Here is a 26,174-nt window from a genome sequence, read left to right on the forward strand (position 1 = left end):
CGGTCCACAGTGTGCGCGACGACGAAATGCGGCGCGAGAAGCAACGATTATGGGTTACTGGCTAGTGTATGAATGAATGCAAAGCTTTATTTAGTGAACTTCTTCAGCGCATGCGCCGTATGGAAGTGGTCCCTACATCAAAGGACCCCATACACTGCTCTCGTTCCCCGGCCCATGGTTGCGATCCGCAGCTGGTTTTCCAGGGCTGGGCTGCACAGCAAGGTCTTCCTTCGCTCTCTAAGGGGATGGGATGGGGCAGTGAGTCACGTTGGGGTTGGTGTTGGTGAGGAATGGTGGGTGTTGTTGGCTAAACCTGCATTCTCCTATCACGTGTTGGAGTGTTCCTGGCTCTTGACACACGAGGCAGCACTGCCCGTGCTGGCTCGGGCACAGGCGGCTTAGTTAGCATTCGGCGATGCGGGTCTGTCTGAATCATGCCTACATGCTGTCTGCTGCTCCCTCGTTAACCTGGGTTGTGGCTCGAGAAAGCCTTGCCTCTCCTTTCTGTGTACTACACTCCACTACATCTTTGTACATACGTGAACCAGTGGCTGGCCCTTTGCGCTATCCTCCTCCCTATCCGGCGCTGTGGCTGGCTAGAGAAACCGCGCGAAGAAGTTGTACGTTCCAGTGAGGTACACGAAAGTTAATCGTTATTTTATAGTCGTTCGTATTTGCGTCTTAAGCCAAATTCATAGCAGTGCCCACTACACGGACTTCGTTGCAGCAAGACCGAATAAGCTTTCACCGCCGTACCCAGACAGACTCCTCACTGACCTCCAAAGTGGAGCCGGCACAATGTGACGTGGAAAAGAATATAAAAATAAAAGATTACTGTTTTATAAACCACGCACTTGAGTTCCTACGCATTCGAAATAGACATGCGCAAATAAGTAACTTGAATATAATCATTATTTATTATTACGTTTCAAAGCAAATTCGGGGTTCAGAGAAACGTTGCGTTGCATTTTCATCCGATATCGACTACGCCGTCTCACGCCGGCCTTCAAGGATTTTTTTTTTTTTGCATACCCGGTTTTCTCCTGAATATTTCTTTTTTTCACCGAACACAAAACGTTTACTTTTAAACTCCAATGCTGAAATTGTTAACTTCCTTGTTGTTGTTATTATTATTTTTATGCGCCTAATTTATCCACCCGATTCATGGCCAATGCCCCACTGTGGGTATGTGCCACTGTCACTCAGGACAACAACAACAACAACAACAACAACAACAACAACAACAACAACAACAACAACAACAACAACAACAACAACAACAACAACAACAACAACAACAACAACAACAACAACAACAACAACAACAATAATAACAACAACAACAATAACAACAACGCGACGACGACGACGACAACGACAACGACGACAACAACAACAACAGCAACAACAGCAGCAGCAACAACAGCAACAACAACAACAACAACAACAATAAGGCCCAACGAAACCCATCGCGGAACTCTTGCTAACAGCTTCGTTGTAACGAATTGTTGAAATTTAGAAGAAATAATTCAAATCTGGAAGCGTTAAGGAGGTGGTCTTTGTGTTTCGCACAGGTAATCACAACCCCGTCAAAAAAGGAAAGAGAAAGACGATGCCCGGTGCGAGCTCGCGTCCATCGGTTCCCGTTCGCCGGGGCTGCGCGTCTGGTAAGTGAGCATCACCAACGCTGAAGCGCATCAAATGTTCCACTGCGGGGTCGCCGTCAATGGGCGTTAACGGCGGACGCGGTTGTCGTTAACTCCACAGCGACGCGGCAAACCTAACGGCCGCCGTATCCATAACCGCGTTTGCTACAAACGAGCTGTCCACCTTCCGATCGCAGCTATCCAACCGAGAACGTCGCCGCCGTTGTGCGGAAGAGCGACTGCAAGGATGCGTATGTCAGGCGCAACGTCAGGCATCCCGTCGACCGTCGTAGAAGTGTCCTTCTGACGCCACGCGGTATCGAAGCCGCTGTAATTTCTAAAGCGCGCAGTATGTATTGTCGGCCTGACGTATTTACAGCGCCAGAAAATGGGCACGCAGCAACAAGAGCGGACGCGAACACCGTCCTATCCTCTCGCCGCATGTCCCTTTTATGGCGCTATAAATGTCGAGACTACTAAGACCAACTGGACCATCTCTCTGCCTTAAGTATCTATCGGCGTTTTATCGGCAGCCACTTCAAACACTTTTCGGCGCGTTCAGTGAAAAAGCGAATGTTCAGACAACCGAAGATGCCTCGCCGGGGGTGCGTTTCAAACACGTTACACGATGTTCTTGTGTTGCCGTTGTGCAGTCTTGCTTTTAAAGATTGTTGTTCGTTGCCACCTTCCTCGTCCACGTTACCCGCCCAATATGAACGGCACACAAAGAGAACATGCAGGCACTACGTTGCTCTCGCAAAGATATCAAGAGTATAATTTAATGAGTGACACGCGTTCGCACTAATTATGCTGTGTTTTGTGGACCTTGCTTCGTGCAGCCTTGTGTTAAGTAAATTTAACTTGTGGTCCAGCTTTTCTGGTGTCGTCGCCTCCTCCTGTCTTATATTTATCTTGCGCTGGTAACATGAACTAAGAATGTAGTTCTGCAAGGCAAGAACTTTCTGTGGTAACGAAGGAAAGCGAAGATCGCGGAAATCCGCCGCATATTTCCACAGCGCTTTCGATTTTTTTCGATCAGATGCTGAATCAGCGCCGCCAGCTTCCACGTGCGACAGTTTCGCATTTCCTAAAACGCGGAAGGAAAAAAAAAAAGAAGCAATGACTCAAATTTAGCGCTGAGTCGTGTCTTATACCAATAAGAGCGGTAGTAAATAGTATATTTGTTTTCCGTAACCCAGATTAAACTTATGCGAATGAGACATTCGAACAATTTTCAAGACGCTGTTATACTTGTGCGCCGTCTAGTACCCGTAGCCGTTCCTTGATTACCACCGGAAGTCGCTCACGTGTTTAGTGGTTTTGACGATAAGCCTGGTATAGGTTAGGCACGATGGAGCATAAACGAAAGAGCGAAAGAAACCTCCATGGCACGCACTGCAAGAACCGTCAGTGTTGTCATCTCGCAGACTCGGTGCCCAACCCGGGAGCCCAGCCCAACCCGCAGTGCCAACCCGAGCAGTGCCCAATCCACAGGCTTACAAATTGCACGTTTAAAACCAACGTTCAGTTAATAAAGAACATGGACTAAATGACTAATCAACGTTTGAAAATGTCACGTAGGCTTTATATTCAGTGTTTGAAGAAAGAATGTTTACGCGTGAAAGTGCGAGATGCCGGAGAACACATGTATCACATGTACGCACCCTTTGGTCGGTGCCAGTTATTGAACAAGGAAAAAAAAAAGTCCGCCTGGTGAGACGTTAGCACGCGCTAAGGCTATGCCTCTGTTCTAGTTCATTTGCAGGTAAAGGTACATTTTTACATGCAGTACTAGATGTTTAGTCAGGTTAAATTGAACTACCACTAAGTTTTTCTTCAGCAATGAAGTGAAGCTGCTCGCCGTGGCAGCCGAGTGGTTACGGCATTGTGCCTGTGAGCTCGAGGTCGCCGGTTCGATCCCTGTCGCGGCGCCCGCATCTCAGCGAGGCGGAAAAGTAAAAAAAAAAAAGCTTGTGTACTCAGATTTAGGCGCCTGTGAAATAACCTCATGTATATTCGAAATTTATCCGAAGTCCCCCACAACGGGGCGTTGCCATCTAATCAGATCGTGGTTATGGCACGTCAAATTGCAGAGTTTAATATTTAGTGAAGGGACTCTGCGTTCCTATACTGGGACGAGCCACTGCGCAAAATAAATGACGTCCAAAAGCACACTCTTGAAACAAGGAAGTGCTGGCGACCCAGCAATCATCATCATCAGCCTGGTTACGCCCACTGCAGGGCAAAGGCCTCCCCCATACTTCTCCAACAACCCCGGTCATGTACTAATTGTGCCCATGCCGTCCCTGCAAACTTCTTAATCTCATCCGCCCACCTAACTTTCTGCCGCCCCCTGCTACGCTTCCCTTCCCTTGGGATCCACTCCGTAACCCTTAATGACAATCGGTTATCTTCCCTCCTCATTACATGTCCTCCCCATGCCCATTTCTTTCTCTTGATTTCAACTAAGATGTCATTAACTCGCGTTCGTTCCCTCACCCAATCTGCTTTTTTTCTTATCCCTTAACGTTACACCTATCATTCTTCTTTCCATAGCTCGTTGCGTCGTCCTCAATTTGAGTAGAACCCTTTTCGTAAGCCTCCAGGTTACGAAAAGGGTTCTACTCAAATTGAGTAGAACTCTTTTGCTCCCGCTCCGCAATATGCGAGAGCAAATGATTTCGCCATGTGCGAAACCATTTTATAGGGTTATCCTACGTGCTTAACCGATTGATGACTGTTCGTTCACGTCAGCGTGATCGCGCCAATAAGAGTGAACAGGCACCATTGAGCAATGACAAGCGGGAGCGGAGGGGGGAAGCAAGAGCTCTCAGAAATAGAAATAAGCGTTGGTTATGCAGCGACTCGCGCAAAAGGAGTCATGTCGCATGTTAGCGCTGCAAAAGTAGTAATCGTATCGAGGCACCCCAAAAAGAGTAATCTCATGTCTTAGCGCCACGAAAATAGTCATAATGTGTCATAGCTCGCTGAATGTGTCCGTCGTATCTAAGCCCGCACAACGGGAGACCCGACGAACAACGTGCACTCTCTTCTAACTGATCTCATCTGAAAAAGAACACGCACAAAACTAATATACTGCGTGATTTGTCGATAGGACCGGCGTTCACGCGAGAAATAACATAGACACAAACAGGACACGGAACTCAGATACCGAGAAAAAATTCACCACGAGCATTTGCTTAAGACAAATTATTATTATAAACCGATGCAGAAGTGGCACCCGCGCACTTTTTCCCGAGACGGCGTTCCTCTACCTCTTTCACCCACGTGTTGTCGGTCGCTAGAATACAAATTAAAGCTATCTACTGGCCCAAACGTTAAGTTATACAAAAGCACACTCGAGTCTTTCCCTTTTCCTTGAAGTGTGCGGGTTTAAGCACATACACTGTTTTTCCAATTCTTGTTCCTCGTCTACTGTTCTTTACCCGTTGCTTTCAGATAGACAGGCGTGCTGCATAGTATAATCCATACAGTTGAATGAAACCGCATTGCTTGCGCCTTATCGAGTGTGTAGGGGCGTGCTAGAACCCATTTCGTACCTTTCTTGGGAAACCAGTGGGGAACGCATGATCCGGGAAAACGTAACATGCGGTAACGACTGCAGGAGCACTGCAGATGAACCAAAAGTTACTCTTGCGCAAAATCTTAGTTGAACTTGAATAGAAGTAAAACAGACTATTGAAAACCTTTAAACTTGGAACAATTGAAACGTGCTGTCAACACGTGAAGTGACCGCTTTCAGCAGCAATATGCGGCAGTCAACACAGAGGCCGCCAGTGGACGATGCCACGTCAGTGGCGCACTGGTAGAGTTTATGGATGTAACAGGTTTCGGACGCCGAATGTGACCAACGGTAAACTAATAGGCATGATACTACAGGTAGTAAACGGGAGCGACGTTTCAGAGCGTAAGAGCCGAGAAAACGTAACAAACCGTAACGTATCAATATTGTGCTTCGTGTTGTGTTGCGCCTTGCCCCAGGGATGTACAGCAACCTGAAGTGTATTGACCGAGGCCCGGCTAGCCCTTATGCACAACCCTTCTTTACCATGCAGCTGCGGCAGCTGTCCCGGTGCCGTGGCTGCGAGCGGTCACACGTAGCTGGGGACCATGAGTCCCAGCTAGATGAGCAGCTCCGGTTCCGGAATACAGGAACACAGCGACGGTTTTCGGCCGCACAGCGACGAGGAGCCACTGGTGGTCCCATTCTTGTTGACCATTCCTTTTGCTGAGACTGTGGAGTTTAGCGTAAAAACGTGAAGGGATGACTGGCACTATACCGCACTGTTGTATGCGTGGGAATACCGGGATGCGGTGGCTTCGGATTGGCTCCTTTGTCGCAGAGACAAGACACCCGGGAAGACGCGTCTGGCTAGCAGCGTTCCGTTTGTCACAAGGATCCATCCTATAATAAAACAACGTGTGAAATAGTTATTTTTATCCCGTGAAGCCATATATTTATTTACCCACGAGAGCTCGTGTTGGGTTGTGAAAATGTATTGACCAGGAAAAATATCGGTGGTCGCTTAAATTAGGAGGAAAAATACAAAGCTTCCGTTCACATGTGCGTCAGTCTTATCTGTTTTTATTTTCTTCGCTTGCTTGTTGTAAGTAATAATGTATTATGTTTTGTTTTTAGGCTAAGACAGCGTATGGGCTGAAATCGCTGTTTTAAGCTAGCGCCACGTCGAAGCAAGCCTGACATGCCACCCGCCAGCATACCGGCATTCCCACGATGCCTAAAGCCCGTTAGAAAATTAGCATGCACGGTGGCGCCAGGTTTCTTTTTTGGCGATATTGTGGCTGACAGAAAGCAGTGATCGTCTTAAAGATGGGCATGCACATGCAAACTGTAACATATCCGGGCCGCGACATTGCTTGGACAGTGGACCGGCGCCATGGGGAAAATTGGTCTGTGCACTGCTGTAGCATGAATGGCAATTCGCTGGGATATTGACGGGGAGGCTCGGGATCGGCATCTTCCTCGGAGAGCCAGGGTTTTTTTTTTTCTGGGCTCTGTCAAATTCGACAACTTGCCGCTTCTGATTGGATGCGTGTAACACTTTCCACGAAGATTCAAACTTGAATGCAGCTTTGTGAGTGAGAAACAAGAGCGTACTTTAGGCCAAACGAGACAAGTCGGAGCAGCCACATGCCGACATTGCCGCTGTGGCACAGCGTCTATTAGGAAACTCGTATTGGTGGTGGCGACAGATCTCTCTCTAGGTAGCATATTCTAAGGAACTCTACGTGTGCGTCCGTGGCCTCGGTGGTTGAGATGCGCGCACGGCCATGTGAGGACCGCCCGATGTTCTGTCTATTTATTTCTCCTTTCTTCCGCTTACCGTTTGCGCCTCAGTTATTGACAGATGTGCAATAGCTAGCTCCACTGCCCAACATTGTACTTTGCTATGCAGCGTAGAAGGAGCGAAACAGGAATCAAACCCGTATACCGTAAGCGATCATGTAGAACATAGAAGTACAAATAGAAAGTAGTGTTGGCAATCACTTTTGACAGAGCAACTGCGTGTTACATTTTAACCGCACTTAAGTTAAAACAGCTTGCGCACCTATATTTCTTACCAGGGAGAGTACATTCGTACAAACAAAAACCGAGAGTTGTCATTTGATTCAGTAATGAATTAGTGCAACGATGAATTATTTGTAAATAGCTGCTCGAACTAGTCCATTACCACAACTTGCTCAAGTGCATCAGAAATGATATTTTGGTCCTTTCGAGGTTAATCTCAAATTTCGAGAGCTTTAATGTTCCCTGATCATGGAGCAAGGTCAGTCATCTCGTGTGTGGGTAGAGCTAGCGTTCTACGCAGGGGCAGTGAGCGTTTTGCATTGGAGAGTACGGTAGGTCACAGTAAAAATGAAGAGAAACAAGAGTCGAGTATTCACTCTCCCACGCAGTCATCGCCCTCACTCCCTCTGTTACTTGCAACGAGTGTAGAGCATATATGGCCACTGACTGACGCAACACTCATCTGTTATACGATGGTACAAAGAAGCGCCTATTTCCTTATCCTCTCCCGCGATACACTCCGTGGGGCAAAAGTGGACATTACAGCACTGTAGGATGGCACTGTAGCCACTTTCGCTATAGCCACTCGGCTGAGAGTCTGTAAAAGACAGCGCTGCATTATGAAGCACGTTGTTAGCTATCGCAACTGTGCGTACTTTATGTGAGACAGAGCATGGTTTGCCCTAGAGCTATTCGTGTCACATGGCTATAAAACAGCTTCTATGGAAGCGTAAGACAATGGCCATTTAGAGAAATAACGTGGTAAAAACATTCGCCAAGTAAAACTTACCGTCTGCAGCACTTTTCTTCTCGTATATTGTTGTAACGGGCTAAAAAATTAGGACAGCGGGACTAAACCGCGCGAATTTCAAACAGTCCGTGAAGTCCTTTGTCCTTTGTGTATAACTGTAGTATAACTGCTGTTACATGAATCCTGTGTAAAATACTGAGTTGTCTCGCTATAATTATTTTTTCGCACTTCCTGCATGGGCCCAAGTCTAGCCGAGAAGGCTAAGGGCCCAGATGATTCACATGTATTTCTTATTAGTCGTTTGAATAAACTGATTTTTGAATTTGAATTTGAAGCCATAAGTCAGCGGCACAACGCTATAGGCATGGCTGCGTATATAATTAATGTCGTAAGCAAAGTGCTTAGAGATGTCGTTTCGGTAGAGGAACATTTAAAATTTCTTGGGCAGATTTTCAGGCTAGAAGATAAATTGCAAGAACGCTGCACGTGTTGAACAGGCACAAACGTACAGTCCCACTCGATTTCACTCGGCATGCGTACACTGCAAAATACATCGTTTTATTAGTTTTTCTGGTTTTAAACTTTGCTTGCGAAGCCTTGTGCTGGCTTATTGACAAGCGCGACGCTTGTAAGTCATAGTGCTGTGTGCGTAACGAATGACAACATAGAGAGATACGTTCGGTAACCGACGTCTTTGCTTCAACGTTCGACGTTACTTCTCCCTTTACCGTACAGGCATCCGAAAGAAGGCAGCAGTGGATCGAAGTCCGTGAGCTCAGTTGTATTGCCGAAGGTAACTACCTCGTTCACATACGCACTTTAAGGATGACTCACTGTGCTTTGCTATACAGGGTATTCAAAGTTAAACTAACGACAATTTTAACAAAAACGACTATATTGGCTACTCGAAATTCGCTTGCTCAGGCGGCTTTGGTGGGCACAACTCACGCGCCATTAGAGCCGCCTAATGCAAAAATCACAAAAACTTCCGAACTGTTGTTTTTTTCCTATGAAGACTGTGATATGTGCTTATATCTGAAACGCTGAGACAATCGCATTTCGTGGCGTGCTTCTGTTGCTAGATATTCATCGTGGAGTTTGACGCTCCGCAAAGTAAGCCTCTGTTGAGGGTCGTAGGTCTCTACAAAATGTCAATTCCCCCATCCCCCTTTTGTGACGTGGCTTACTGCATGAGGCAAATCGTTTTCAGGCTGAGAGAAGATAATGACAGCTGCGCTTCTGCTATTGGCAGGCGAAAACAAGCAGCGACTGACTTTATCCTCACCGACAGAGTGTCGAACTCAAAGAACATCTCGGAGCACAAACGCTCCGGCAGAATCAAAGTGAAGTTGCCTTCAAATGTGATTGTCTTCACCCTTCAAATATAATCAAATACTGTAATCATAATACCAAAAAGAAAGGTATTAAGAAATGTATTGAGTAAGGTGTTTTTGGACTCTGATATTTGGTGAATATTCTCTCCGCCAAAACGAGTAAACAGCATGCGCAAGCAGATACTGCGTGGCCATATAGCATAGCGTTTTTATTGAAATTAGCAGTAGTTTAACTTGGGAAAACCCTGTGTAGTAAATGATCTGCCTTTGAAAGCATTCAGATTTGGACTTGTTGGTTAGCATTAGAAAAACACAATTTGAGACATACAGACAGGTGAGGAGCCAAGTGCGCGTCGCGTCTATCTTGACCTACATACCGCGCTGCTCAATGCTAAAGACTTTCCCTTGAGAAACGAACTATCCAGAAAACCGGTATGACTTACACCGAGCATGGCGACCTAGTTTTCGTAGGGCGATTACATTTCCCATCTCATTACTCTATTTTCGAGAGTTCTTGTATTCGAGCTACAGTCGGCCACAAAAGTTTACCTGGAGCGGTTTCCACGACAAATGTGAAATTCTGCTCTTTTAAGGCATAGTGTCTCTGATTTGTTACCAGTACTCACATACGCGGCAGAAACCTGGAGGCTTACGAAAAGGGTTCTGCTCAAATTGAGGACGACGCAACGAGCTATGGAAAGAAGAATGATGGGTGTAACGTTAAGGGATAAGAAAAGAGCAGATTGGGTGAGGCAACAAACGCGGGTAAACGACATCTTAGTTGAAATCAAGAAAAAGAAATGGGCATGGGCCGGACATGTAATGAGGAGGGAAGATAACCGATGGTCACTAAGGGTTACGAACTGGATTCCAAGGGAAGGGAAGCGTAGCAGGGGGCGGCAGAAAGTTAGGTGGGCGGATGACATTAAGACGTTTGCAGGGACAACATGGCCACAATTAGTACATGACCGGGGTAGTTGGAGAAGTATGGGAGAGGCCTTTGCCCTGCAGTGGGCGTAACTAGGCTGATGATGATGATGATGATGATGATGATGATGATGATGATGATGATGATGATGATGATGATGATGATGTGTACGTTACAAGCACTAATATAGTCTGAAATTTTGAATCGAAGGCTGTCTGCCCAGGTTAGCATGGTACTTTTTTTTTCGCGAATCCCCTGTTTCGTACGTTTTTATTGCCTACCGTATACCTTCACTCCGGTGTGGCATCCAAGCAGTGTGAACATAACACCGTCCAGTAAGAGAACGTGCAAATGTGCCCTCGAAGAGCTTATCTTGTTTCACGACAATGATCGTCATCAGGCGGCTTTCGAGTGCTCGGAGGCGTCCCCTTCGTCCTTCTCGGCCACCGGGACCCCGTGCTCCCTTCCGACGACGCCTGCGTCCGCCTCGCCACAGCTGATAGCACTGCCTGACCACTGGATCACTGAACGCGCCGACTTAGTGGACCAAGGGACGTACTGTGTAAGGTTTCTCTCTCTCTCTCTCTCTCTCTCTCTCTCTCTCTCTATCTCTCTCTTTCTCTCTCTCATTTTACACATACCCAGGAATTTTCGACGTTGCCTCCTTCAGCGATATCTGTCGAACTTCACCTCCCTGCACCAGCGTAGCTCAATGGGTGGTATTCTGAAAAAAAAGAAGAAATAATGATATTTTTAAAAATTTCCGTGTCGAGAGTGTACTGCCTGCTAATAACGCCGCGCATTTACGGGGCTTAGCTTTAACTTCCTTGTTGCGTTGTAGCGCCTGTATTAATCCTGACCGAAAAACGTACCGCCATGACGAAGCAGGGAAGCTACGAATGTGCAGTAAATCAATTTACGACTGAGTGCAGTAAATATGCTTGTTAGAAAAGAGTACCTTCTCGGCGTGGCTAACTGTAAGTTGTTGAAACCCCGTCGATTTTTCTTAAATGTCATTTTCTTTGAAAGCTGCACATTGAGTTACGCCAGTGCATTGCGGTGAAGTTCGACAGATTGCCAAAGGGGTGGTGCTCAGAATTTTTCGACATGTTTTTTCTTGGCCCTTCGTCATTGAAAAGCATGACGTCAGCCTTCACAATCTGAAATGCTCTCAGCGCGGCGGTGACAGAGATACAAAAGAAATTGAGAAATGGCTTTCTATTATCGCGGAAGGAGAAAAAGTGCTTCGGCATGCCATCCCTATAGATAACTGAGGCGGACATTTCATTCATACGGAATGCACCATGAATACGTTTAATCTTTTGGATGCTGGATTTCATGAGCAGCAGCGAGTTTCGCAATACATTTCTCACGTATTCTTACTGATCATTGCCTTCACCTACATTATATTTATACAGGGCCTGCTCCAAAACAAATCACTTGTTAGCGCAAGGACATCGGGACGACAGCCGAATGATATTTAAGTAATAGACAGGCCATAGCCTGCAACTTGTAAATCGTAACTTGTAACACACATACTGTGGTTTGTTAAGGTGCGGCTATGAGTACGCAATCAATTGCGTCGCGGCTAAACTTGAAATATTATTTAAATTTGTTTTTCTGATGTTGTTTCTATAGGTGCGTAATAACTTTACGGTCATATGACCGCGCTCATGGTCACAACGCTTGCGAACGTAACTTAATAGAGACACCGTGTTGATTCAGCGCTACTCAGTTTTTTTTTTTTAGCTCGAGGAGAGTGTGTTGGGAGGCCTGTTGGTGGACAATTTTTTGTCAACTTAAACTGCACTACGGACGAGACACCAAGGTAGACAGATGAAGACAGATGAAGACTGCGTTCGCCCTGTCTTCATCTACCTCGACGTCTCGTCCATAGCACAGTCTAAGTTACAAAAAAAAGTTTTTTTTCAGCGCCTCGTTCCATCTTGCCCGAATCGCTTCCTTCGCTTTGCATGCTTCCCGGCACAGCTCGTGCCGAAGTCCAGCGCTAAGTCTGCGAACCAGCAGATCAGCAACGGAGAACAGCTCGCTCCAGTCCCTTCTCATGTGTTTCGTGTGGTCAAACGACCACGTTCATCGTCACAACGCTTGCGAACGCAACTTAATGGGCACCCTGTGTTGGTTCAGCGCTACTCAGTTTTACTGCGAAGCTGTATACCTCTGCCATTTGTTGGGCGTGTTGGTAAATTGAAAGCATATTTAGCGCAGCAAACAAGGACGTAAGGGAGACGACAACACAATGCGCTAGGTAGCGCATTGTGTTGTCGTCTCCCTTACGTCCTTGTTTGCTGGCGCTAAATATGCTTTCTGTATACCTCTACCGTCCAAGGAAATTTTCACGTCGTTGGCGTGGTAAGCAAAAAACTCCTCATACGTGGGCCTGTCCCGCAGATAGTACAATGCCGGGCCGACCCGCGGCGGAGGTGAAGCAGGCGTTAAGCACTCCCCATACGTTGGCCGATCCCCAAGATAGTGCAATGCCAGGCCGACCCGCGGCGGAGGTGCAGTTCGCCATTCAGACAGACAGACAGACAGACAGACAGACAGACAGACAGACAGACAGACAGACAGACAGACAGACAGACAGACAGACAGACAGACAGACAGACAGACAGACAGACAGACAGACAGACAGACAGACAGACAGACAGACAGACAGACAGACAGACAGACAGACAGACAGACAGACAGACAGACAGACAGACAGACAGACAGACAGACAGACAGACAGACAGACAAGACAAGACAAGACAAGACAAGACAAGACAAGACAAGACAGACAGACAGACAGACAGACGGACAGACGGACAGACGGACGGACAGACAGACAGACAGACAGACAGACAGACAGACAGACAGACAGACAGACAGACAGACAGACAGACGGACAGACGGACAGACGGACAGACAGACAGACAGACAGACAGACAGACAGACGGACGGACGGACGGACGGACGGACAGACGGACAGACGGACAGACAGACAGACAGACAGACAGACAGACAGACAGACAGACAGACAGACAGACAGACAAGACAAGACAAGACAAGACAAGACAGACAGACAGACAGACAGACAGACAGACAGACAGACAGACAGACAGACAGACAGACAGACAGACAGACAGACAGACAGACAGACAAGACAAGACAAGACGGACAAGACAAGACAAGACAGACAGACAGACAGACAAGACAAGACAGACAATGAACTTTATTGAGGTCCTGAGGGACTAGCCGGCGGAGATGTTTTTCTTTCCAGCACGTCGTCCCGTCTTACCCGAATCGATGCCTTCGCTTTCCATCCTTCCCGCCACAGCTCGTGCCGAAGACCAGCGCCGAGTCGTCGAACGCGCAAACCAGCAACGGAGAACAGTCCCCATCGCTGCTTCTGGTCCCCAGGTCCAACGACGAGGTCCTCGCGGCCCTAAGCGACGACCAGCAGCCGCCTCAGGTGCCGCACTTCAGCGATGACCGCCACTTCAGCAGCGTGAGTCTCGGGTACCACTCCAACGACCAGGCCGATATCGTCAGCGGCCAACCACAAGACAAGCGAAGGTGCGCTGATGACCGCCAGCGTATGTGGCAACTAAAGTGGTAGTGAGAGCACATTTGGGACTCGTATTTTTGCTCCATATATGGAGGTCATTACCCTGTAACATACCGCCTCTCCCCCCATAAAAAAGAACCTTTGTACGTTTACATGTCAACGCAATTCGTAAAAAACTTTCGGTTAAGTCCTCTGTGACAGTAGCAGTTACAATAGCCTACATATATATATGTAGCTCTCCAGCTGGAACCAGTCTTGCTGTATTTTTTTTATTTTTTGACAAGTGAATTTTACTGCTAAGTACGACAAGAAAGCTGCATACATGAGATCGACGTACGGGGCGCGTTCCTTATATTTGAACGCATCCAGCACATGTGCTTGTAGTATGCAATATCACTAGATACGTCTTTCATATTCATGAGAATTTATGAGCAAAAGTTTTTTGGGGCCATGAGCACCTGTTGCCACAACGTGCATGAAAGGGTACATACTGCTTGCCGTAAGAATGCCATAATTAATAGTGCTTCTTTGCGCTAACCACTTTCTGTGTTTCGGTATACGGGAAGCGAGGGCGCCATATCATGGTACAGTCGCTCGCTCTGTTCCTGTGATCGTTGTAGCAAGCTCACGCGAGCGCAGTCAATCAATCAATCAATCAATCAATCAATCAATCAATCAATCAATCAATCAATCAATCAATCAATCAATCAATCAATCAATCAATCAATCAATCAATCTTAATTTTATGTACTCAAGAATAACCGGAGGTCTGAATAGTTCACACAGAGAGGTAAATAAAAAGGTACGACAGATACGACCAAAAGCTATGGGTTAAAGAAACATAGAATCAAACGAAAGGAATAGACAAACAGGTACCTAATTAGTGAAAGTTCAGCAATAACACGAAATTGAGACACAGAGCACAGACACAGACAATTGGTGACACAATCATAGCAGTAATTAAAAAAACACGCACAGTAATTTTTATGAGCATTCCTCATACCTAGCATTACTGCTCCACGACCTCAAAAAATTTCGCAGTTCCATGACGTAACGATGATGGCTGGTCAGGCATGTCGATACCAATTTTAGTACCAAATTAAAATACCCGAAAAGTGTCTCATCCCCTCCAGAATTCCGAAGTGCAATCTCTCGACTTGTGAGGAGCTTCTGTTAGAGTTTCTACAAGCTCTAAAATAGGTGCCAGTATCAATTCAAAGGATAATGATAATGGCAAACCGTCATTTGCCGGCATTTTACTAAAGTTATCCCTATCCTATCCTAAGCTCTTTAAACAACAGAGCTTGGCGTGATGGGAGCGTGTAACTTTCTGTAACACGCAACCTTATTTCTTGAATATAGTGTTTGATATTCTTACATTTTTTCCTGACATTCTTTTTTTAATATGAATTACGTAATTCACTCAAATTTTATGTGCCAAATGTCTCTGAACCACCTCAAGGCTCTTCCTCATGTGACATGCAAACATCAATGTATTTCAACGAGACAAAAAGAAATTATTAGCTCCACGCATGAAGCCACAAAGGTTTCGGTTACGGCTAATTACGGCGAACGCAGCCTTCCGCATACTGGGAGATCTTTCTAAGTTTTTTTCCATTCTTTAAAATATTGCCTGTTGGTAACAACATAATTCCATTCCTTGAGCTCGAATAGTCATAGAGGTGGACACTACTTGCAAGAGAAATAGAAACACATATTCAACAAACTACCAAAAATTCGCTAATACTTCACTAAAACTTTCTTGACCTTCGTCAAGAAAATTTCAAAGAAACACCGACATTTCAACTATGTCTTCCCACATTCGAAATCGAAACTCTACCATGCGTTTCCGGTGCGCGCAAAAAGGTCGGTACTTGTCAAGTAGGAAAGTTAGGAAATGTAGGAAGCCCGTACATCACGTGACGATTGCTCGCATTAACGTGTCCTGACACGTGTCCTAAAAAAGCGGTAGCTGTCCTGACAGCTACCACTTTGAGAGGCTATGTTATAGGCAGCAGTGCCTTCGGTATCGATCCACATTTTCTGTTGGATACCTCCAAAGTAAGTGAATTTCGCCTGTAATGCTATCGCACCAAAAAAAAGTGAAAGTCGAAGATGTTGGCCCGGCAATCATTTGATGAAGATTTGTTGTGCTGCGTGCCCCCTCAGGGCGTCGTGTGATGTCGGGACCGTGCTACAGACGTAGAAGCAGGCAGACGTAGAAGTACGCAGACGTAGAAGTACGCAGACGTAGAAGTACGCAGACGTAGAAGTACGCAGTCGTAGAAGGAGCGCTTCACAGAATATGATTTCCTGTCAAGCCTACGGCTTTGACTCTGATATAGTTTCGATGACTTCGTGAAAAGCAGACTGTTGGAGACGAAAATAATTAGCCACCAAACTAGACCGTAGTACGCGCGTATCAATAAGTTTTCCAATCACGGCTTGTTTTCTCGGGGGAAACAGATGCGTTTGTCACTCGGCAGATTCTTCACGGCGTAGCTGTCTATGGCTAGGATCTATAAAAAAATGTGTCCCCGAGATTTTGACAAAAATAAATCATCAGGTGGGCCGATCTTGGTGATCGTGCAGAAAGGGTGCAAGCCCAATGGCGCACACCCCTGCGGGCTCGGGGACCTGTAACGCGCCCTTGAATGGCCCACGTCCCATGTGGGACCCATGTGTAGAAACGTCAGTGTGCATGTATAGAGTAAAAAAAGTAGAGAAATAATTATAAAACAAAACAAACACGAGAGAAATAAATAAAAATAATACAAAGAGATGAAACAAACAACGAAGTTATGTGTTTGTGCCTTTATTCAACCAGTATGACATAACCAACACACAGAACTTAATGTAGCTATTGAGCAATGCAGCTTAGCTGATCTTCCACCTTCGCATAGTGGAAGGGCTCTGAATTTTTTCATTGATTGATTATGAGGACGCATCTACAGAATAACGGCAAAACGAGTACATCTGTTAACGTAACCCTCAATTGCTGCATGCATCACTGTGCCTATTTCTCTCCTCATTGTGCGTCGCTGCACAAGCATTCGGATAATCTCACCCAGCAAACAATAGCATCCGAAATTCTACGATGCAAGAAAAGCACCGCCAACAGCCTTTCGCTTTGTCTCCTTGGAAGAGAAGTCGATTATGTAAGTTTACGTCACATCATAATCGATGAAGGAATTCCCGTCGTTATTGTATAGAAAGGCCAAAATTCAAATACAGCTTTCTGCAGCTAGTCAACGTTTCGGGCACCGGCTCGGTCACTATATTAGGAGGAACACCGAAATTGATTTCAAGAGGGCGAGCAGTGGACAAAATTGTCCACGCACAAAACTACTCCACGAGAATAAATGTCGAACGGAAAAGCCGCTTTATTAGACAGCAGCACTTCATATTCCAAAGAACAGTTAGCGAGTAATCATCGCTCACTAACGAATTCGCCGTTGTCCCTCGGCACTGCTCGCGACTTGTCTCCCTTCGTCCTGCTATCCAATGCTAGGAGTTTGTGAGCGTTTCCACCGTTTTTTTATTGTTTATGAGAGTGGCTTGTTGGGCTAGTTGGCACATGGTTATGCTAGGAGAATGCCAGCAAACTTTAGAGTAGGAAAAATTCGAGAGGCAGACATAGACAAAGAGGCCAGCCACCTTCCTGTCTCTTTGCCTATGTCTGCCTCTCGAATTTTTCCTACTCTAAAGTTTGCTGGCATTCTCCTAGTTTTTATTCTTTGCGCGCGTTTCCCAATTGCAGCCAGCGATTCTTCGAAGACATGGCGAAGAAGCCGTCGACAAGCTCCCTGGACCGGTCGGACATCGTCGACTTCGTCGTCGACAACCGGACAGCCGAGGAGACCAGGGCTATCTACAACAACTGGGCGTCCAACTACGAGGAGGTGCGAAATCCTTGCAACGTCACCTCTGTAGAACAGAAATTTTCTCTCGAATGGAACTTTAATTTAGATTCAAGTCGATCGAGCGATTTTCTCATAAAAGCATTTCTGCGTTGCGCAGATATTCGAAGCGGGAGGTTGCCGTTGTGCCCGAGCTAAAGCTTCCTTTTAAGCACTGTCGATTAAATTTTTTGGCGGGGGTTAAATTAGTAAATTTGCAGGCACAACTTGGAACCAGTTTGCGTGAAAGAGAAAAAGCCATAAAAAGAAGGTAACTTAGAAGAAGAAGAAGAAGAAGAAGAAGAAGAAGAAGAAGAAGAAGAAGAAGAAGAAGTTGACGATGCTGCTGCTGCTGCTGCTGATGATGATGATGGGGCAATAATTATGATGATGATGATGACGACGACACTAGCTGATGCTTCGCAGAGCAAAGCCAGAGAGCAAGGGAGATGTAGATGGGGAGAGGAGGCAGCGCTAGCTTTCTGTTACGTATACTTCTTTTCTTTCCGTTCTTCTTGGCGCTTGACAATACAGTGTGTCAACTGAGAGCCGTATAGGGGCTCATAGTTTTTCTTGGGGCGTTTTTTTAATAGGGAACCAAACAAATGACAAGATACGACACAACCGATTGTATGAAAATACAATTACCAATCGCTTGCACACAAAGCATTTTCAAGCAATCGGTACAATACAATACAATACAATACGATACAATCCATTCGTTTTGTTCCCTGTTAGAACAGGCCAAGAAAACTGCGAACGTACACCGACGAGGAGGAGTGAAGGCGGAGGAGGAGAGTGTCGCTGCTCTACGAAGTTTAAGGGGTTTTAGTCCATGCGTGGTCTCTGACGAAATCAGAAGCGTGGCGCGCCGGTGCCTGTGAACTCTGAGAATCGTTCCCTCACTAGCCGCACACCCAATGGCACATACTCAGTGCCAGAGAGGTCGCTAAAATGACTTAAAACTCAACTAAATTTGGCAACTCACTGGCTAACCTACCAACACCGCGCCACGGTGAGCGACAGACTGACCTGGGCATCTCCGCTGCGCGTGTCATTGTGACGACAGCCTACATTTCGCTTCTTTATTTTGGCCCAGGACATGACTCTGCAGAAGTACAAGGCCCCGAGCATCATGGCTCACTTCATCAACCAGGAACTGCAAGTCAAGAAGGATGCCGTCATTCTGGACGTCGGAAGCGGAACTGGGCTGCTCGGGGTGCAGGTGTAGAATCAATGTTACCGCTCTTATGATGTGAAGGTACATTCTAAACGCAGTGACAATAACAACCGTGTGCGTTTTCACAATATGTATTTTTTTTACCGCGAAAGCTGTATATGACTAACCTTCCGCAGTTTTATCGCCGTCCGGCAACAGAACAGGCTAACAGCTTCGCCGTAAAGCTTCGGTGGTGGATATCTTCGAGCCTATGATTGCACGTTTAGAAAGCAAGTGTCTTAACCACTGTGATAAACACCCGCGCTTGCAGGAGGTGAATATGTCCGAACCATATGAATGTGTTGTACCAGCGGTGCAAAGCATATGTCAATTGACGATAATAGTTTCTGGGAAGGCATTGTTGAAATATTTCGTGATGGTGGAATAACAGCCATCTCTAGCCATCTTAGACATTAGGAAAATTCTGACTATGCGAATATTTGATTCCAACACGCCAAGTAAATCTCCAACATGTTTCAGTGGTGGTGGGATGCGCCTTCCGCTGGGGCGTTTCTTCACCGCCCAAAATACCACAGATCTCTGAGGGCTCGTGCACTTCGCGTCGCGCAACACTGACAGATAAGCAGCCAAAGCGTTGATAAGGAGATGAGTGATGAGGGGCTATATAGGTCTTATCATTGTTGATAATGGTTAAGCGCGGATGGATAAGGAGCTAAAGAGCGATAAGGGCTTATAATGGGCGGAGCAATTCTGACCAGATTGATCAGGACCGGCAAGGGTTGATAAAGGCCGGATCGAGTCCGATAATGTTGACAAAGACCCGTAATTGTTGATAAGGGTCAGATCATGTCCGATAAGTTTAATAAGGACAGATAAGGGTTAATAAGTGTTTATAGTGGTTGAATGAAATTGTGCAAAATTGCTAACGACACCGGGCTGCGGGGAGATGAGCGAGTGTCACATTGGTTACGCATACTTAGACCACTCCGGAGGAGTTTCTGAGAGATTTTTTTTCATTGCGGCGACGGGTGGTATATGTTACAGTTTTCATGCTTCAAATCTAAATAAAATACATGCCTGACTTGTGCGACCATTGAGAATCACAGCCCAGTTCCTAACAAAGCTGTTTAAATTTCTTGTAATTAAGCTATACACTTTCAAATTTTGCTCGCATATGACTCATGGCGTGGACTGTATTTAGGTTATTTTAAACTCGGTGTCACATTTAGTTTTATCAAGTCACCGGGAAAATATGCGTAAACCATTCACTTGGGCAACGCGTATAGTATACCTACATGTTCGCACTGAACTTTACAGGGACATCATTCATAATGCGCCCTGAACTTCCACTATATATAAAAGCTGAGCCACGTTCAGTGATGGCAGCACAGTGAGGAAACACTCTACACTCTTCGTATAGCCCTATGAAAATAGAAAAGAAAATTGTAATCATTTGGAAAGCTCATAGTTCAACAATAAACGTAAACTATTGCCACACGTTACACATATCATGCCTTCCCATTCCCGCCAAATGCAAACTCGGTGTCAGTTCTCGTAACACTGGGAAAATTTGAGGTTAACAGTTGTTCAGTGCTTTGGAGAACATCGCAAGGAAATTTTTTCGCAATGGCCATAATTCACCGACACGCATATAACCTCGTAAGCAAATCAGCCATAATGTTCCTTCCATTCTCGCTAAACTTGATCTCAATGACACTTATAGATATCCAAGGACAGCGGGGTAAATTCTGCGTGGTTTGTTGAACACTCATAACGGCATGGAACGCTAGCTTGCAAAAGTAATTTATTGCAAAAACCGTTAATAGATTACATACTTTAACATTTGCTTAGACATCACCCATAACATGCCCCTTATCTCCCCCCCTCCCGAAAGAAAAGAAAAAAGAAAGAACAAGGTGGCTGTTGCGGCTTTGGGTGGCGTTAGGGCAAGGAATCCACCAAGCCCATCGACTGCTACGTCAGGTTGTAGAAAATGAAGGAAAAGGGTTTATTAGCTTAGTTAAACAGCTTCAGTTACGGAAGCCCACTCCATGCAGGAGCAAGTTAAACGTCCGAGTTCATGTCAGGATCCTCTGCCTTCACTCTCGAAAAGTCATGGCTTTTAATACCGTCGTCTTCCCTAGGTGAGTCGACTAGGGAATCTGAAGACTGTCCAGCAGCAAATCACAATCGTCGACTCCGTTGCGATACCACGCCCATGCTATCGCAACGCTCCGCAGTAACTCCGCCTCCGTAAGCCCGATTGTTTGGAATATGTGGCAAGAAAGCAACCGGCGTCTGCAAGGTTGCCGTCGTAGTTTGGTAGCCTTCCACGGGGCCCCCTTTTTCATGCTTAGCTCATGCTGCCAGGTAATGGTGGGGTGATGGCCTTTTTGGGGACCCGTAAAGAGGCGGTGTCCATCAAGACTCGTCAAGAGCTGCGGTGACATCTGGTGAGGGACGGGTGGCCGTTTGCGATGGGGCGAACGTCCAATTAACGCCTTTCTGGCGTTGGGACGTAACGTGCCTCATTAAGTTCACCCATGACACTGCGCGGGAAACTCCTATAAAGCACGAAAATGACAAAAAAATCGAAATTGAGAATAAAACATTTATTTCTGAAACACATAACTAAAAAGAACGTTAAGATTTCGCCGGGCTCTACCGTGACATTTTCCCCGAATGTGAAGTCGATGTCACATAAGATTCTCCCAGCGCACTGGGAAACACTGTATAACGGCCATACAACGCTTTCAAGCTCTTGCTTAAGGAATCGTTTGCAAAGCCTGTAACTAACGGACGGTCTTGAAGCTTCACCCGTGCGCCACCTATAATATATTCGATATTTTATTGAAATGTCAACATTGTGGCACGTCCAGCACAGGAAATTCGTTGAACTTCGTAAGTGGTTCGTAAGATAGACATCTAGCTAACACGCTTACATAGGTACTTTACTGCATTAACTGTAATCAACTGACACATGTTAAACTGTAGCCGTATTTCAACAGCATGTCCCTCATCCACACGCAAATTTTTTCTGGATGCCGTATTTAGTTCTTCCAGGACAGTGGGCAAGGAAATTACGTGATTCGCATAACGACGCCTGAAGAAGAAGAAAACGAGACTTCAATAATTATTTTTAAATCTGGTGATTCTATTCTGCGCAATTCAATCTTCCCACGCATGTTTCCCATAACATGGCACCAACCATCTCAAAATCAAACGTTGCTGCGACTTTTAGTTGAGCCCGAGAAACAGAGAAACATTGTAATCGTTATCGATAACGTTATTATTCCTAAAGCCAAGCTTCCGAAGTAAAAAATAAACTATACGTTTCATATAATGCTTCAAAACAGGCATAAAACATGTAATGAGCCAATTTGATTTAGCCTCTGTTTAAGACACACATTTCGAAAGTTTCCCACAGTTCGTTCGTAACAGGCTCCCCCCCTCCCTTTTTCTTTTATTTCTCCAAATATGATATAGAGGGGTCATCTACCCTCCCTTGATACAAGGAAAACAGGCATGTAATGTTTTCGAGCTCTCCTAGTCGCACCAACAGTTTCGCTGTAAAACCAAAACTTCCAAGTCCGCGCCGCCCCTCTCGAAATTTCGGCTAAAAAAAGCACCGCTAACCTATAAATATGGGAAAATGGGCTAAGTGTGCTCCTGCATCAACGGTACTGAATTTGGAGTTGGTGTACCTACGTAATAAATACTCGCTCATTTGCACTCTTGGCCGTAATTACAGAGACCAGACATTTTGTTTCTATCGGCCATTCCAGCTGAAGAACCTCGGCTACAGCTACATGGACGCCCTGGACTACAGCGAGGAGATGATGGGCGAAGCGAAGAAGAAGAGTCTCTACAAGCGCCACTTCCTCGAGAAGGTCTCCAAGAACAACAAGCTCTCCCTCAGGGATGGTGAGTGCGGCAGGAGAAGAGCAATACTGGAGGCAGTTTGTAGCAGGCGCTTCAGCAAAAGCAAAGCCTTTACTTAAACAGTGCTGATGCTTCACCTAGTTAGTACACACTATGTATACCGTATGCAATGACGCGAAATAAAAGAGGGCAAAAGGTACCTAGAATAAGCGCCCCCAGGTACGTGTGCCTCTTGCAGTCTGTCTACTTTGTCTATATATTGCCTGTACATTACTGTCGACATTGAAGAATGTACGTAGAACGAGAGACATACGTAACCCTGTCGTGGTTTATATTTCGTCAATGCGTCTCTTCAAATTAAACCTTAAGAGCACCACAGAAAAATAACACGGACGAGAAGAACACACAAAAAAATTTGTTGTATTCTTAATACTGCGTCATGAACCAACCAACCCTGCAGGAAGTTTTATCCAAATAAAATGAAACGTATTAATGCGTTCCTTGGTTTCTGCACGTCAATTCGAGTTTCAACTGCGTCAAGGCAGTGAATTACCACGAATAAATAAACGCGCATGCTGCCTCTTTCGAGGAACCCGCATGGGTTTCCTTTGTAGCAATTGCTACGATCGGGTGGATGTCCGATTTTCCCTTTATTCATTACTTCTCTCCACCTTGCGGGGTTTCCGCAGAACTATTACGTCAAACACTTGCCTTTGCTTCGTGTTGTCGACAAATTCGCCTTCGCCCTGCCATCTGCTAGCCGCCTGGTTAGCTCAGATGGTAGAGCGGCTGCCCTGGAAAGGCGTTGGTCCCGGGTTCGAGTCCCGGAGCCTGACTAATTTTTTTTTCAACTTCGAAGCTTTTCTTTCGAAGAACCCGTATGCGTTTTCTTTGTAGCACTTAGCTACGCTCGAGTGGGTGTCTCATTTCCTCTTTATTAATTTTTGTGAGCGACATCATATCTGCGCATAATAAAGGGGAAACGAGACGTACACCTAAATGTAGCTAAGCGCAACAAAGTTGGATGTTGGCTGCTGAGTTTTTGATAAATTCGACTTCGCCTGCCATCTGCTAGCCGCCTGATTAGCTCAGATGGTAGAGTGGCTGCCCTGGAAAGGCGGTGGTCCCGGATTCGAGTCCCCGGAGCCGGACTAATTTTTCTTCAACTCTGAGGCTTTTCTTTTGAGGAACCCGTATGGGTTTCCTTTGTAGCAATTGCTACGAACGGGTAAATGTCTCCTTTTCCCTTTATTAATCCCTTCTCTCCACCTTGTGGGTTTCCGCACAACTCATATCTGCGCATACTTGCTTATTTGGCGTGAGTCAACGCGAGCATATGTATCAGCATGGGAAGCAATATACGCGGCATAACACTGATTGGCAGTGAAGTGATTGCACTTGGTTGCTATGAGATTGTAAGATGCTATCGGATTACCTTTTTTGCGCGAGAACATACGTGCACGTATTAATTTATTCATAGCAAGAATCACCATCAGCACGTGAATAAGCAAAAATAGTGAAGTAAGCGCCAAACCAGTGCTTTCCAATGTCATTCCTCCTGCCAGCGCCGATATTGTAACAGATTAATAAAGGGAAAATGAGACATCCTCCTGTTCGTAGCAATTCCTACGAACAGGTGGAGTGTAGGAACACACTCCGCCTTGCGGGTTTCCGCAGAACTACTACGTCAAACTCTTGCCTTTGCTTCGTGTTGTCGACAAATTCGACTTCGCCCTGCCATCTGCTAGCCTCCTGTTTAGCTTAGACGGTAGAGCGGCTGCCCCGGAAAGGCGGTGGTCCCGGGTTCGAGTCCCGGACCAGGACGAATTTTTCTTCAACTATGAGGCTTTTCTTTTGAGGAACCCGTATGAGTTTTCTTTGTAGCAATTGCTACGAACAGGTGGATGTCTCATTTTCCCTATATTCATTACTTCACTCCACCTTGCGGGTTTCCGCAGAACTACTACGTTATTGTAACAGATTATAGATTTTTCTTCTTTCTTTCTTGCGCGAAAACCCATCGGCACATCTTACAGCGAAAGCTCTGCAACGTCAGGTCTCGCAAGGTAGTTCATCGCGCCGCAATGACATTGATCAGCCGGAATCCATGTGTGGCAGGTGTGACGGCACATCACGTGACCCGCGGCGGAGAGGCGTCCCAGTTGCTCTCGCTTGGAGCCTCGCCGCTGAGGTACCACGTGACCAGGCGAGGCCTTAAAGGCTGCTTCGCCGGCGCTTCGTCACTCAGTCTCGTAATGTACGGCGCGCCGGCTGGGAATTCTGAACGATTAGTGCAAGCTTGCCTAATCGTTCATTGCCTAATGGTTCAGTTTATTTTTCGTCGGAAAAATGATATTTTCGTGGGCTTACCGCTTTTTTCCATTTTCGGGCAAAATTTATTCTTTGCCTAATCGTACATTTATCGCTTTAAACGGCATCTGCACGTGCCCGGGGACTGATATATGCGGAGAACCAGCGCTTTCGTGGCACTTTATTTTTCGTCGGAAAAATGATATTTTCCTGGGCTGTAGCCCATGAAAATATCATGGGCTATAGGCTTACCGTTTTTTCAATTTTCGGGCAAAAATTATTCTTTGCCTAATCGTTCATTTATCGTTTTAAACGGCATCTACGTGTGCCCGGGGACTGATGTATGCGGAGAACCGGCGTTTTCGAGGTACTTTACTTTTCGTCGAAAAAACGATATTTTTATGGGCTATAGGCTTAGCGTTTTTTCACTTTTAAGGGAAAAATTATTCTTTGCCTAATCGTTCATTTATCGCTTTAAACGGCATCTACGTGTGCCCGGGGACTGATATATGCGGAGAACCGGTGCTTTCGAGGCACTTTATTTTTCGTCGAAAAAATGATATTTTCCAGGGCTATATATAGGCTTACCGTTTTTTCAATTTTCGGGCAAAAATTATTCTTTGCCTAATCGTTCATTTATCGCTTTAAACGGCTTCTACGTGTGCCCGGGGACTGATATATGCAGAGAACCAGCGCTTTCGAGGCACTTTATTTTTCGTCGAAAAAACGATATTTTCCTGGGCTATATTTTATAATCTTTGCCTAATCGTTCATTTATCGCTTTAAACGGCATCTACGTGTGCCCGGGGACTGATATATGCGGAGAACCGGCGCTTTCGAGGCACTTTATTTTTCGTCGAAAAAACGATATTTTCCTGGGCTATAGGCTTACCGTTTTTTCAATTTTCGGGCAAAAATTATTCTTTGCCTAATCGTTCATTTATCGCTTTAAACGGCATCCACGTGTGCCCGGGGACTGATATATGCAGAGAACCAGCGCTTTCGAGGCACTTTATTTTTTGTCGAAAAAACGATATTTTCCTGGGCTATAGGCTTACCGTTTTTTCACTTTTCGGGCAAAAATCATTCTTTGCCTAATCGTTCATTTATCGCTTTAAACGG

General features: G+C 45.8%; 1 protein-coding gene across 1 annotated transcript in view; it reads left to right on the plus strand.

Moving 5' to 3' along the window:
- The first annotated feature begins 1,574 nt into the window (after nucleotides 1-1,574).
- Nucleotides 1,575-26,174, plus strand: part of LOC139046854 (uncharacterized) — a 56,811-nt gene continuing 32,211 nt past the window's right edge. Inside the window, exons 1-8 of the mRNA XM_070520773.1 lie at nucleotides 1,575-1,667; nucleotides 5,723-5,863; nucleotides 8,684-8,741; nucleotides 10,611-10,772; nucleotides 13,551-13,789; nucleotides 17,542-17,683; nucleotides 18,780-18,905; nucleotides 22,646-22,784. Coding sequence (XP_070376874.1) covers nucleotides 5,793-5,863; nucleotides 8,684-8,741; nucleotides 10,611-10,772; nucleotides 13,551-13,789; nucleotides 17,542-17,683; nucleotides 18,780-18,905; nucleotides 22,646-22,784 — 937 coding nt within the window. The 5' untranslated portion in view covers nucleotides 1,575-1,667; nucleotides 5,723-5,792. The remainder of the gene's footprint in view (nucleotides 1,668-5,722; nucleotides 5,864-8,683; nucleotides 8,742-10,610; nucleotides 10,773-13,550; nucleotides 13,790-17,541; nucleotides 17,684-18,779; nucleotides 18,906-22,645; nucleotides 22,785-26,174) is intronic.

The sequence above is a fragment of the Dermacentor albipictus genome, chromosome 6, assembly GCF_038994185.2.
Source record: "Dermacentor albipictus isolate Rhodes 1998 colony chromosome 6, USDA_Dalb.pri_finalv2, whole genome shotgun sequence".
In the NCBI taxonomy this organism is placed as follows: Eukaryota; Metazoa; Arthropoda; class Arachnida; order Ixodida; family Ixodidae; genus Dermacentor; species Dermacentor albipictus.